The sequence below is a fragment of the Aulonocara sp. 'chitande type north' Nkhata Bay genome, linkage group LG13, assembly GCF_057382095.1.
Source record: "Aulonocara sp. 'chitande type north' Nkhata Bay isolate Kocher_YH1m ecotype deep benthic linkage group LG13, A_spYH_male_GT1.1, whole genome shotgun sequence".
Lineage (NCBI taxonomy): Eukaryota > Metazoa > Chordata > Actinopteri > Cichliformes > Cichlidae > Aulonocara > Aulonocara sp. 'chitande type north' Nkhata Bay.
The window spans coordinates 21315211-21330809 of record NC_141356.1 but is presented as its reverse complement, the minus strand read 5'-3'; the positions used below and the strand labels follow the sequence as shown (position 1 = coordinate 21330809).

Below are 15599 nucleotides of genomic sequence, written 5' to 3'. Positions count from 1 at the left end.
GCATTAAATCATGTTTTGTTGGAAATATATGAACCTTACAAAGGTTATGAGCATAGCTCTGAAAGCATGTATTCAACACTTCTACTGTAATAGTCAACTTGTTCAAGTTCATGGTGGATAACGGTGGATCAAAGATGGATCAGACTTGTTCGAGTCCATCAGTCCACACCCTATCTCCAGTTCATGTTTTGAGACACCCCCCTAAGCCTCTTTCTTTCTGAGATGCACCAGTCAAACTCACATTTGTCCATTTGTCTCGCATCCAACATGCTGAGTGGGAGAACAGACGTTATTCGCCTCATATATAAGTGGTAATAATGCTTTGGATCATCGGAGTATACAACTGGCTTGCATGTTTGTGTTTCTAAGTGTGTGCTGGGGCAAAATGTCAGTCTGCATTGCTTGCTTCACAGGGGTCTATTTTCTCCATGAGCAGCTTTGCCCTCAGTGAAAAACACTGAGCAATCTGTGCTCTGTAAACTGAAGAACACTAAAGAGGAACACTTCTACTTCACAGAGCTTTGCACACCAGCATGCCACCAGGAAGGTCACAAACAATATATATGGCAAAGCCACACTCCTTGCATCTGAAAGAGTAACAAATGAATGAACACACGGTGGCCTTTGATTACCAGCTTTGAAAAGTCACTTGTAGGTTAAAAATTGCTTTACTAGAACATAATAATGCAATCTGTCTGCAACAAATAAAGGAAATGTGATGAGATTTCCGAGGATGTGACAGTGAAAAAGGATGGGTATTTATGTCAAGAGAGGATGTATTACAAAAAAAATGTTTTTTGTTGTTTGATTTTTGTTGTTTAATGTGAAATGACTTTTTCCCTGCTCCTTCGAGCTCTTCCTTTGATTAGGGTTTAACTTTTTCTAAAGTCTTTGCATCGCTAAGCATTTAGTCACACGTTACAGGACTTTTTTTTTTTTTTTGTGATCAACATTTTATTGATTTAAAACGGGGTTGGGGGGGGGGACGTTACAGGACTTTTGAATGAATGAACAAATCTTCTATCTGAGGCTAATGTTCACCTTGTAAATATAATTTTTTTGCTAATTTCATTTTGGACTGCAGATCTTATGAACTTATGATGGAAGTCCGATCCCTATTCAGTCTATGGGAGGAAATCCAAGAATTCACGGGGAATAAATTCCACAAAGAAACAACTGGGAAAATTACGATGTCGCTGAGGGAAACAAATCTTAATTAAGAGTGTCTTGTTAAATGTAACAATGCTTTAATTTGACAATGAGGTACATGTTTGCTCTAATAAAAAGTTCAAGTAGGGCACACACATCTCTGAAAATGTCATGCAATTTCCGCCTCATTCTCGAGGAGAGGCTATGTTGATAGTCAAGTGTATGTCAAGTATGTGAGAAGACAGAAAGCACAGCTGCTACTGAAGTATGAATTCATAGATTGAAAAATAAATAAAGCTGAAAATAATCAGTAAAACCATTTCAAATAGTTAAAATTGATATGTATTCTTTGACAACACTGTATCTAATTTCATGAATAGACACCAAAGAGAATTATAATATTATATGAAGGTGAGCCATAGATGTTTCTTTGCATAATAATAAGGTAGTACTAACCACTTTTTAGTACTAACCTCCCATTTCAAGTTTTTTTTATGATACAACAATACAATTATGTGAAAAAATAAAGATCAACCTAACCTGCTTCCTGTGAATGGATTTCTCCTGAACGGCAATTGAACAAACTAAGATGATGGTTTATACCACCGGCAATTTTTAATCGCGATGATATGTACTTTTCTTAGAAGACCTCTCCTACAATTTTAAAGCAGTCCTTTTACTTGTGCTATTTATTTAAGTTCAAACAAAGTCACATGTGTTAAATTATTTGGAAGGTGTATGCTTTGTTTGGAGGATATTGTGCAAATGAGAATGCTCTAAACCATTTAAAAAGTCACAACAAAAACAGGCTGCTATTTAGCTAATGGTCATGATGCTCAATAGATTTAAATAATCATCTGTAATATTGCTCAGTAAATGCCAATGACTATTTGAAAACAACAAAAGGATGGCAGTCAGACAGCTCTCCTTTCACAGCGCCACTACTGTCTCAATTATTGGATGGTCTAAAAAAACTAACAGAGAGCATTTGGTTCCATTTTATGGAAACTTTTAAATGTTCATCATTATGGACAGGGAACTACAGTTTGAGCTAGTTGCAACTCAAACTGCTTGTCCTTTTTGCTAGTTTAGTGAGCCAAGTGCTTACATATTGACAAGCTCATCATACAAGAAAGCTTCTTATTGACCCACAATCTTTGTGTGACTCATCATATGAGTATGCCTACCCCAGTCACTGCTTGTGTCAGGTGAGCCTTTCTAGGTGTCCTTGAATCAACCGTTCTTATTAATTGATTGATTGATTGGTAATTTATTTCAACATGTGAACAATATACAAGTACATTTAGAAAAGAAATAAGAGAGAAAAAAAATACTATACAAATTACATACAAAAAAACATTCTGATTAATTTACATGTTGAAAGGGAGTGGGAAGAAGTATACACTTATTTAATCCCACCCCTGTCCCATAAATTATCAGTGAATATTTAGTCAGCTTCCTTACTGATATAATTTGTAATAAAAATAGTGAACAGATTTCTGATATACTATATACTATAATATCACATCATGAATTTTTTGTTTGTTTGTTTTTAAATAGAGACATTCACTTAATTTAAATATTTTCCTTTTCTTTATAGATCGAGAAGATCATATTTTTATAACTCTTTTTGAACAGTTTTATGTTTGGACATTGCTTTAATTCCATATTCAGTTTGTTCCATAGTTTCACTCCTTGAACAGAAACACAAAAGCCTTTTCTTGTAGTACGTATCTTCATTGTTTTGAAGTTACAAAAACCCCTTAAATTATAACTTCCTTCTTTCAAAAAAAACATACTCTGAATATTACCTGGCAGTTCTTTATTTTTTGCTTTGAATAGAATTTGTGCTGTTTGGAATTTCACTATATCGTCAATTTTCAATATTTCAGACTGCAAAAATAGTGAGTTTGTATGTTCCCTATAACCTGCATTGTGGATGATTCGAATTGCTTTCTTTTGAAGAGTAAAAAGTGAATGTAATGTGGTTTTATAGTTATTGCCCCAGACCTCTGCACAATAGCTTAAGTATGGTGAAACCAGTGAACAGTAGAGAATATGAAGTGATGTTCTGTCGAATACCTGTTTTGCCTTGTTTAGTACTGCAATGCTTCGTGATACTTTGGAATGAATATATCTTACGTGAGCTCTCCAGTTAAGTTTTTCATCTATTATTACCCCCAGAAATTTATTTTCACTGACTCTTTCAATATCAACACCATTTATTTGAATCTTTGCATTTGTATTTAAACTACTATTTCCAAATAACATCAGTTTAGATTTATTCAAATTTAATGATAATTTGTTTTTATCAAGCCAGAACTTCACTTTACTTATTTCATTAGTCATATCCTCCAATAAATTCTGCAGATCATCACCAGAGCAAAAAATGTTTGTATCGTCAGCAAAGAGAACCATTTTTAATACTTTGGACACTTTACAGATGTCGTTAATGTACAAGTTGAAGAATTTTGGACCCAAAACTGACCCTTGGGGTACACCACAAGCAATGTCCATACATAAGGAGCAACCACCATTTATTTTCACAAACTGCTTTCTGTCACTTAAATAACTCCGGACCCAATCTAAAACTACCCCTCTGACACCATAACGTTCCAGTTTTCTTATTAATATATCATGATCTATAGTGTCAAATGCCTTTGTCAAGTCTATGAATAACCCAGCCACATATTGCTTTTTGTCTATGGAATTTGTGATGTATTCTATTGAATCTAATAGTGCCGATGATGTTGATCTGCTTGATCTGAATCCGTACTGACTCTCAGTGAGTAGTTTATGTTTATCTATAAATTTTTCCAGTCTGTTTTTAAACAGTTTTTCAAGAACTTTTGAGAATTGGGGTAGTAAAGAGACAGGCCTGTAGTTTGTGAAATGGTGTTTGTTTCCAGATTTGTATAGAGGTATAACTTTTGCTATTTTCATTCTGTCTGGAAATCGACCAGTTTGAAATGATAAATTACAGATGTATGTAAATGGTTTTATAATAGCCTCAATGACTCTTTTAACCACTATCATATCAATATCATTACAATCCAAATACATACATACTAAATACATTTAATGCCATACTGTAGTACTGTGCAAAAGTATTAAGTCACCCCTAATTTCTATATATTTTTTTTGCTTTATGACGCATGACCTGAGAGATGTATCTGGGTCTTCAGTTAATTCATCTTCTGTTCATTGAAGCCTTATCAGAAATGGTCTAAGTGAAATTGGGGCTGTTATGCAGCCAAGTTATGAACAAACAGAAACAAAGAGAAAGGCTGAAATGTGCCAGATTACACACAAACTGGGCGGGAAATAAGCGGCGACTGGTGTTGAATCCAAACTTGATTCAAATTGTCCTCAATATGTACAGAGGAGTTCGGGACAGACGTCTAGTAGGAAAGTGCTGTCAGATATTGATCCACCACACGTTATCATCAAGAAAGTTTCAGATTGGCAACAGCTTCATTTTTCAGGATGATAATGATCCCATAAACACTGCCAGTGTAGGAAAAGCATGCTGGGATAGGAAAGCGCATAATAGAACGCTATCAGTCAGAAGTCTGGAGAATTCCACCTGCATCCTTAAAGAAACGTCATCTGTGACAAGGACTAAAGGTGGCCAAACCAAATACTGACTGAAATTTTGCCTTACATACTATATTCCCATTTTTTTAAAAAGTCCATCAATCCATTTTCTTCAGCACATCAGATTCAGGGGCTGGAGCCTATCCTAGAAGACTATTTTAGAGGGGGGTACACCCTGGAAAGATTGCTAGTCTGTTGCAAGGCTAAAAAAATGCACCAAAACTGTTTGATTTCTGTTATTAAAATACTGCTCCAAAAACTTGGTGCTTCCTACTTTTTATACATTTAGTTGATTTGATTTGATTTGATTTGATATACCGGTACCTTTATTAGTCCCACAAGGGGAAATTTCATAAGGCTGCCGACCTATTGCACGCAATGGCGGCGCCATCTTACCCTCCGACCATACATATATTACAATATAATATATATAATATATAAATAACAAAATGTAAATGTAAATAATTTAATGGATAAAAAACACACTGTGTCAGAGCACACAATAGAAGTCACAGGGTAATTGAAGCTGCACTGGTTATTGTAGCTACAATTCACATTTCAAAATTTAAGAAAGGTAAATTGATAGAGCAAGCTAATAGCATTTGTAATTATATACTGCCATTCAACTCAAAACCCAAACAGATGTTAATGCACCAGTGCCCTGACAGTACCGACAAGAGTTATCCCTGCTGCAAAAGTTTCTCTGTAATAAGTACTCACACATGTGTTGTCATGATTTGTCTGTACAAATGGACACAATACTTATTTATTTTTAATGTTCCATTTTACCTTCTCCATCCCAGAGGAAAACACTGGAGTGGGACTGGCTCTGTTATCTCTAATCATCAGCACTACAGTGAAAAATAAGCTAGCCATTTAAATTAGCCAAGAAAAGAGACATCTTATCTGTCCTGATATACTAAAAATGAGGTTGGCAGACATGGCGCCAGTCTATCACTCTAACCTCTAATAAGCAACATGAAGCAGGATTTAGTCTGTAAAACTGTGTCAGACAGTGGAAAAAAAAGAAATGAAGGGGAATAGAAACGAACAAAACGGAAAAGGAAGAAGAAATACAAAATGAAAATGAGTTCACCCCATTTCTGAATAGAAATCATTGCCTTAAGAAAACCAGAAGTAAAATAAAAGCACTCAGTGATCAGTTTTTCTCCCTGTTATTTGCTATTCATGCATTTATACTAAGACTTTTAATACAATGTACAGTGTGTGCCACAGTAGTTTGATGAGTGCAGTTATTCAAGCAGCAGTATAACCCTTCCTCTCTTTTTATATGAATTATTATAGTAAACGACTACATACAAAAGGTGAAGAAAGGCAGATCCATTGAGTCACTGTATACAGTGTCGACTTTAAAAATACTGTGAACATATGATGGTGTGACATGCAAATTTGCAGGCTAACGTAAAACGTAGGGCACTGGTTCTGTTTTCAACTCATTAAATTTACTGAAAAGTGAACAAAGAGCAGATGATTTTGCACATTTAAAATCATATCACCGGTTATAAGGGTGTTAACATTTGTTCAGTATTATTTTTATGATGGATTGAAGCATGTAAGAGAAAATACATTCAGGGATGAAGAGAATATCATCCACTTTTCATCCAATTATTTGAGACTCTCAGAAGGATTTACTTTTGTCAGCACAGTGTGGCAGTCAGACAAGCATAAGTGGGTACAGACAGTTTTAATGCTTTTCTTTTATGCAGACACTTGTGAGAAAAGGCAATTTGCACATGATAACAGTTGCACAAGTTACAGGATTACAATGCTTCTGTGATTTATTTATTTCTGACTATGCAACTTTACCAAACTAAATAAATTGGATATGGTTAATGGAGCTTCAGTAAGCTGTTAATTTATCAATCAATTGTCAACTGAGGATTTTCAGCATTAACAGGTGTCTGGCACTGCTTACAGGGGCCTGTGATTGAACGTATGTAAAAAAAACCAAAAACTTAATTATTACTTTCCTTATGTAATAATTATCTGGTGAGACCACAGACCCAGCAAAAATAATTAATTTTAATTGGCCCAGAAGTACATTATGATATAACATTTAAAATAAAGGTTACCTAATTTTGTGAAATGATCTTTATCCACCTGTGGGTTACAACCAAAGTAGGTACAGGAGATTGGAAAACCAGCACAGGAGCCAGAAAGTGAGTTTCCCGAAGCTAGACATCTCAGAGCCTGGCAAATGAATCGCTAGATCAACAGCCCTATCAACCCCCTGTAGATCTATTGTTGGAAAGAGAGACGTGCCCTTTAGAGACTATTTAATGTCATTTCTGCCTCATGGGTCTATGAGAAATAGGGTTGAGGATGAATAAATCAGCGATCAATAAATGCCTGCTTTTTAGATGGCCGTGCAACAAGCCACATTAGAGCTCATGTGAACCTACTATCTACTATCATGAATATCAAAAGTCACAACATTAAAGGGTGATTTTATCCAGACTAAGCGACTGATTTAACAAAGGGAAATACACCTGGATCCCTGGTGTCTAAGCTTGGCTTGGTCAATGCAACGTTGCCAGATTTGGCCGGATTATGTGCGCACAGACTCGGTCTGATATGGTGCAAAGACTGCTCCAGTTAGCAGCACTTGGGTAGGTTTTAGAAAAGTGTTGGCAACTAGAAGTGTTAACATGTACTTTCTTCTGAATCTGGTGCATTTTTACTTAAATCTGCCAAGAAGCTAGTCTCCAGACATACCAGATTATAACTGCTGATGAAAAAGTCGTTTTAGTATCCTGGGGAGGAGTTTAAAACATGCATGTACTGTACTGTAATAACCAGCCAAATTACCAGATTCAGCAAATGCTGTGCATTTACATTGTAGCAAACTGAACTCCTGTTAGGACTCAAAACGTTTTTAGATTAAAGTATGTTCGTAATATCTTCTAGCTTGGAATCTAGCTCCCAACAAACATTTCTTAGGCCGCCATATCATAGATTATTTTCATTGCAAAATAGGACAGTTAGGAACAGTGTCAACGGGAACATCAGCACTAGCTGCTGCATGTTATAGTTCCATGACTAACACTGAAACCATAAAATTAAATGAAGAGAATTCAAAGCAGCCCTTTTAAGAGACTATCAAGCAGATATACAGTAATATTTAATGTAGGGTAATATTTTTAGTTTAAGTGTGTTAAAAAGTGGTTCCGAATAATACATTAACACCAGCGCTGTTGCTGTAGACACATTCGCGAATAACTACTGCATGATACATGCAAGATAGTGGCTTGAAGGAATAATTACATTCAAATGAATTGACTTTTCTCTATGAGAGCTTCGTGTAAGCTGGAAGTCATTAGCAATATCTGCTTATAGACGAGCTGACACATCAATAAGAGCAAACTGGGAAACCAAAACAACAACAACAACAACAGCATCGATCACTCTGCATCAGTTCTAGATGGTGGAGAAAACTCACAGTAGCCATCCAGGAAATAGTATTTCAGTCTTCATTACAGTTTCTAACCAGAAAGACGCCTCATCTAAGACCTATCAGGCTGGGAAGAAAATGGACTGAATGCAGATAAATGATGATGGAAAGGGAGGAAACCAGGGCTGAAAAATGAGCAGAAAGGGTTAGTGAAGAAGGGAAGAAGTGACCAGATTGAGGGAAGGATGAGCAGGATGGGAAATGAGAAGAAAGGATATAAGGGAAGTAAAAGGGACAGAATGGGGATGGCTGGCAAGGGTGGAGAGGGGTTGGCATGGACTCACTTTTACACCCAACTTGGGAAAGAAAAAGTACAGCAAAAACAGGAACCTGCATCATATTGCAGAGGCATTCTAGTGTGGTATAATAATTAGTGTCGTACAGAAAGAGAGTGGAGCGGTAGATGAATTCATGTCTGTTTTCTCAGAGTAAATGGTTCTGCCAGCTAGTGAACACACCGGGTAATGAACAGCAGCACTGAATGCAGCTGGCACCCCATTATCTGACCTTGCTGTCCCCATTATCTGGCCTTGCTGTCCCCTTGTGCCTCTAATGATTTTGAGATATAAGCGTCCACATGTTAGCTTGCTCTCTGGCCTCTGTTCTATGTTTGCCTGGCTGTATGCTTGAAGGTTTCTGAGATTCAACAAGGATCTCAGACAGATAAACAGGCTGTACAGTGCATGTTTATTATGGAGTGCACAGTGTGTATATATGTTCCTCTGGGTGTCTGTCCTCCTAGCTAATGCTAATGACCACATTATGATGAATTGGCTCCATGATTTCTGTTAGGCTGAGTGGTGATTAAATCTTCATTACCGCTTCTGGTCAGTCCTGCTCTACATAGATTGCCAAGAAACTCAATTCCTCTTCATTCAAGAAGAAGCCCCTGACTGAATCAGGACAAACAGCGACAAACAAATTACAGCTAAGAAAGGAGAGCACAAATAATGCTCTCAATCTCTCACTTCAGCTCTACACCGTCGCAAAGATCAAACAAGTTTTGCAGTAAAAAGTCCAAAATCAACTTACAGAGCCTGATGGAAAACAGGCAAATGTCTGTGTCCGTCATGAGAGATGGTGTGTTTTAATAATAACTCTAATAATAAAAGTATATTCACACACACACACACACACACACACACACACACACACACACACACACACACACACACACACACACACACACACACACACACACACACTTTTTATTTGAATTCTTGGATCGTAGAACAAGCCAAGATGGTTGGTGTGATGAAATGGATGACTATAGGAAAAAGAGCAGTTTAATTCCAGAGCTCCAGTAGAGGGCACCCAAATACCTGGCACCTAATTGACAAGTAGTTAATCCCTGTGACCACAGCTTTCAGGGGTTTACGTACAGATGAGTATCTGCCCTGCATGTAAGTTCATTTAATTCACCTCCTGAACCAAGAAATAACGTTTAACTTCAGGGCTTTGAACCAAAGAATAAAGATTGGGAAGTGACGATACAAAACCAAAAGACAAGTGGACAGCTTCGATGGAATATTTCCTCTAGCAAAAACCCCCAAAGGACCTTTAAGATATCTGATAAAAAGGTTTACCAAGTTTTGATTCTCATGGACACATATCCTAGAGGGTCCTCGCTGGTAATAAGTTAGCCACAACTGTTACGTGCGATAAATAAACATTTACAGAAAATAAACTGTCAGGACAACAGTTTTCCTTGTTCTGAAATTGACTGCCTAAATATAGGTGATTTGAAAAGGGGCATTTGCATGATGACAGTTTAATTTTAGTTACATTTCTCTACAGCCCTCAACTAAGTAAACACCCAGCACTATTCCAATGAACTAGCTTGTGTTCTAATGTACAGAATATATGATGTTGTGAAAAGAAAATGTTGCAAAATCCAATATATTATTCTGTATAATATATTATATGCTTACTTATGGATATGAAAAGGAGAACACATGTCCTAATAAATCTGATTCTGTGTCTCTGTTCTTTTTCCTTTTGTTTTACTGTCACAACTTGCAAAACAATTGCCAAGTGTTTGGTACATTTTCCAGGACTCAAGAGACAAGTACAATAAGTATACATAAAATTTTCCAGACTGACCCGTTTCACATCTTTCCCAAATGTCTCGCTGTAGCTGGTCCCAAGAATCTCAAACTGTACATGAGAATTAGAGCCTTCGGCACGGAAATCCATCAGTCCAGTCAGGCCACTTATCCGCCCCTGTTGAAACAACAGCTGAATGTATTAAATGTGTGAGATGTTATGAAAAAGAAAGGGAAGAAGCAGCGGTAAGTCCTGTAAGGTGTGTGCTTGTGTCTACGATCTAGGCAAGTTTACAGGTATTGGAAAAAAAATAATAACAATAACAACAAATAGCCTACACATATTCTATTACACAAAATAAATATCTTTGCACATAATATTTTCATCAAAATTTAGTTACATTAAACAATTGGTTTATTTGATTAACTTGCTTTATAGAATAGGCTCTGTAGAGGAAAAAATCAACTACTTTTAAAATAAAAAGTCGTTTAACGAAAGCTCAGATGGAGATTTGTTGCACAGAACTGTATAAATTTAGAGTTTTGTTTACCATCCTTCATTCCATAAAATGTATGCAACTTCTAAGATGATAAGCCTTAACCTATGAATTCCATTCCACAAGACCTTTAGGTACAGTAGGAGGTTATCAAAAACAATTTAGAAAAGTTCAGCCAAACGTTGAGTTGTTGTGAAGCACTAACCAGTCAAAACGCTGTATGCATTTTAGAAAGAAGCTTAAAGTGTAAGAGAAAATTTAGTTCACTTAAATCATGTCATATGAATGACATAACATAACAATATGATAGCCGCTACAATGAACACCATTTTTCTTTGCCGTTTTGTCATGCTCAACTTGGTAATTTCCTCTCACACTTAAGATTAAACCAGCATGACTCTCTGCAACAATGAAAAATTCCATTATCAGATTGAAATAGATGACATCGAGCCACTTTCTGCTATAATACGCCTTATTTCAATGAGGGAACAGAGACGGCTGTACGAGCAAAGGCGTCAAAGCCCAGAATCTTCCACAAAATAAAAACTGGTTTCATTTTAAAAATAACTGAATAGTTCATTGCACCATTCTGTCTTTTGAGTGTAAAAATCCCCTTTATAGATGCTAATGCTTCTCATAAATTCTTCATTATGCATTTCAGACTCTTAGTCATATGTGACAAAAAATACTCCATAAACAACTGCTATTAGAAGAAGAAAAACTAGAAGGAAACAGCAGTGTCTATATTAAAAACAAGCCAAAACCAAACAAAAAGCAACAGTGACTTCAATCCCAAATACCTTTTGAATAGTGTCCAACATAGACCATCCTCCATTCCATGGCTTGGTAGACTTCCTCATGCAGTTAAGGCTGGCCATACTGTGCCACTTCCTGTCCTCAAGCTTCCTATAGAAGGCGTTTGCCAGCATCAATACGCTATCATACAAGTAGAGATTGGACACCTGATGAGGGAAAACAATAAAATAAAATAAAAAAATATTCTTGGTTTCTTCTTTGTGACACAGAACAGCACACAAACTCAGCATACCGCCAAGAAAACAAATATTAGTTTTCAGGACTGCAGGAAATATCACAGTGTCTCGGTGCTGAAACTCAAAGCAGTGGCACACAAGTAAAAAGTATTTGTTTTTCATTCTGGTGAGGTGGGCTGTAAAAAAAGAAAAAGGAAATATTGTTGGTGAATAATAAACTCTTGCTTCTTTTGTCTGACAGTGGGACACCACAATTATACTCCCTTGCAGATGTGCACATGGACATATTATGCTATGCTCTTTTCTGCTTTGGATCCACAGCCATACAAGAAACTGGAGGATGCCCACACATTGCCTCTACGCCTTTTGATGATAACAAGACTTTCGACAGTTGGACCTCTTTTTGGTGATGAAAAGAAGACCGGGTTGCTTACTTCTTTCATGACTGTCCAAATTTATGTTTGCAGGAAGCTTTCTACTTGAGCACTCAAGCTGATTTGCTGAAAAATGATGGTATTTGACTTTTTCCATTTGTGAAACAATTTCCATGAAACACTCAGGAGGCGAAGGTCATGATGCCACTGCAGTCTGATGCCAAAACAACAATTGTTTCTGCTTCGGTAATCACATGCCTAATGAATTCAGTGTCCCATTCAATTGCAGTGTGTCGTGTGAGGAATCATGTCAAATGCTTGCTGTTATAGTGTGACAGTGGATTTGATAGCTCCTCTAGGTCAAGTCAAGTCAAATCCTCCCACAGCAGAATATCCAGAGAGGCAATAGTAGCTGCCACTCCAAGCAGCGGCTTCTCTGTGGTAAGACATCATGTAAGTTAACTCCCCAAGGTCACCGAGTCAGAAGCTAAGTCCAGGTGAGATGCAGCTTGATATCTCTGGATTTCTAAGGTTACACCACAGCTGAAGCATTGAAAAAGGGCTTATTAGTACAGTAAAGCACTGTACTTTACTCACTGTTTAACAATTCTGATGAATGCTTAAACGGCCATTACCCGTTATTTAACCCTCTTTCATGTGAATTATTGAGGACTGTGGGTGCACACACCACATGGTTTTGCCATCTGTCTGGAGTACGGATAAAAAGGAATGTGAACATTTCAATAGCGCTACAGGGAGCACAGCCATTTCACTCCAGATGGATTGATCAAAAGTGTGAGAGGTGTAAGGAGCCACTCTTAACTCTGCATTGAAAGCAATACGTGGCTGGGTGAGTGAGGTTACTTTAAAGACTCAAAGAAGAGAATGACATTGTGTAAGGAAGACAAGAAAGCCAAACGGCGAGTCTTCTACACTGACCCTTCTTGTCACTGATTGAATTTACCTTTCCTCTGGTTGATAAATCCTTAATACGAATCAAAGGCAGCAGAATTTTTAGAGCATACCTTTTACTACAGAAGCCTTTATTAAGCTTGCAGTTTCAGATTTTATTAACAAGTAATGCACTGATTTCTGGTTTACAGTAATTTGGGTTCATTGCCACTTAAATTTATTTGCGTGTTATTAAAACAACCCTTTTCCTTCATTTAAAACAATAATTTGCTCTGTTCTGCCAGTTAGTCTCTAGACACACTAAGCTGCAGTCATTGATATTCATGGGCATTCATGTCCCTCATAATTATCGTACCAAGGGAGTTTAATATATATTCTGTTGCATGCATAATCAGTTAGTATTTGTATTCATTGGCACTTGGCAGATGCTTGTACTTTACACTATGGTTGCATGCGTACGCTGTACAGTCACTACAAATACCGGGGAAAATTTGTGTAAGTAATTACGTTCAGATCTTTATACAGGCAATTTGTGGTAAACACAAACCAAAAAAAACACACATCTTGCTTCATTTATCTGTCACTGGTACTGGATGAAGTATATTAAATAAGTTTGTTGGTCTGAAGCACACATTTATTATCTTAAAAGTATCCACAGCAAAATGTATAAGGCAAAAAAATAAAGTTAACAAAAAAGAACAAGCATGAACTTGCTATCAGTCTAAAACCCACTGTGACAATGTCCATCACACTGCTACTGTTGTGCATCTTTAAAGGCTCTTAATTAAACACATGTGTTTCGAGCACGCTCAGTATTTTCATTGACAATGAAGGTTTAAGAGCAGAGATTTTTCTTTACCTGTTTTGTTACTTTTTCCTGATTAAAGGAAAAAAATAATAATAAAAGAAACCATCTCCACTAAAATCTGCTGAAATCGACTGCATTCAAATTGACAACAGGTACTTATAACCTTTTACAGTCACCTCAAGCAAACGATAAGGAACCATTTAACACTCCAATATGCCACCAGTATTTGGTCTGGTTGTGCAAAATTACACACTTCATCACACTGAGAAAAAGGAAAAAAATAAGAGTGGTTGTTTATATAAATAAGCACAGCATCAGTATGGGACCTAATAAATGTTTATACACAATATAGTAGAATGTATTCACATGTATGTTTGATTAAGGAATCACGTCAACCTTCCACTGTCTAAATTAAATAATAATTCACATGGCTTCAAATCATATTGCCTTAAGTGCATTTATGCAGTTTTTTATTCACCATTAAAATTTTTATAGATATTTTGTAGAATACCTGATATTGATAAGAATCTTCAGAGTCCTGATTTATGGAGCCAGGCATTAGTATAATAGTCCTTTAACTTACTCTAAAGAGTATTTTTTTTTAAATTTTGTTTGTCATATTAAACAAGACTAAAAAAAAAGTTAATAGATTGTACTGCATTTGTTAAACGGTAACGTGCAGGTCAATATAGTCTGAGTGACAATCTTGTAAGGCTTCAAAAGTACATATTTCAGTATATTTTACCTCCAGGGACTGTAGATAGCCTTCCTGAGGGTCACAGAGCAGAGACGAGATGCGATGATTGTTCCTCATACAGCGAACATTGGTATCCCTCCACAACGGGAAGATCTGACGAATGATGGTCATTCGCCCCAGAGAGCTGTGAACTAACTCCATGATGTCTGCATCGCTCACCTCCTAAAGGTGAAAATGACAAAGCAGTTTAATTCCCCCTTTCCACTGAATACAAGTTATGAAAAGTCACATATTGTATTAGATTGTGACATTTGCACAATGTGAAATAATGAGATAAACTGTGGATTTTAGTGGAAATTTGAATAAGATAGAACTTTGGAGGGGCTTGACTTAAAAATGGATAAATGGTGAGGCTGAAATGTAAACTTATTTGGTCATCTTCATTTTAAGAATGTCAATTTTCTGTATCAATTTATAAATGTTTAATGTTTAACCAAAGCTTAATTCATCAAATACGTCTGTTAAATAAACCAAATTAATTAAGTTAATGTTTTTTTCTATTAAAAAAAACACAAAATATTTTAATAATTGTAGTCATTTCAAGATTTAAACACCTTTTTTAGCAATTAAAGACAGACTTCATTTTCTACAAAGCCTTCTTGTTTTGCCATTACAGAGTCAAATCAATGATCATTTGAAGTATATCCATCACAATAATAGTTCAGGTGACCCTTGGTCCTCTTCTATGGGGGATACTTGTGTGAAGCATCAGATCAATATTCATGAGACACTGAGCTGCCTACTAGTTTTCAGAGCCAGACAATCGTCAATGCTGAGGCAGACAATGAGTCTCCGGGGAAACACTGAGTTCATATGCCATCTGACAATAAAGCTGTGAGGTTTTGTCGGGTCAAGACTCAAGTATCCCCAGGTCCCTCACCAAACACCCCTCAATACATGCTCTTTATCAGTTTTCCTAATCAGACATTTTGATCTACCTCTTTTGCATTGACCTCCCTAAATTATTTTTCTCCTGCTGGTTTCTGTCCAGACTCA

The 15599-nt window shown here is 36.6% G+C and overlaps 1 protein-coding gene across 2 annotated transcripts in view; it reads right to left on the bottom strand.

Moving 5' to 3' along the window:
* grid1a (glutamate receptor, ionotropic, delta 1a) overlaps positions 1–15599 on the bottom strand; it is a 307772-nt gene that overhangs the window by 26209 nt on the left and 265964 nt on the right. For both annotated transcript variants that reach the window (XM_086259143.1, XM_086259144.1), the window contains exons 6-8: positions 14592–14765; positions 11561–11722; positions 10322–10441 (exon numbers count right to left, since the gene is read on the bottom strand). In XM_086259143.1, the coding sequence (XP_086115269.1) occupies positions 10322–10441; positions 11561–11722; positions 14592–14765 (456 nt within the window). The remainder of the gene's footprint in view (positions 1–10321; positions 10442–11560; positions 11723–14591; positions 14766–15599) is intronic.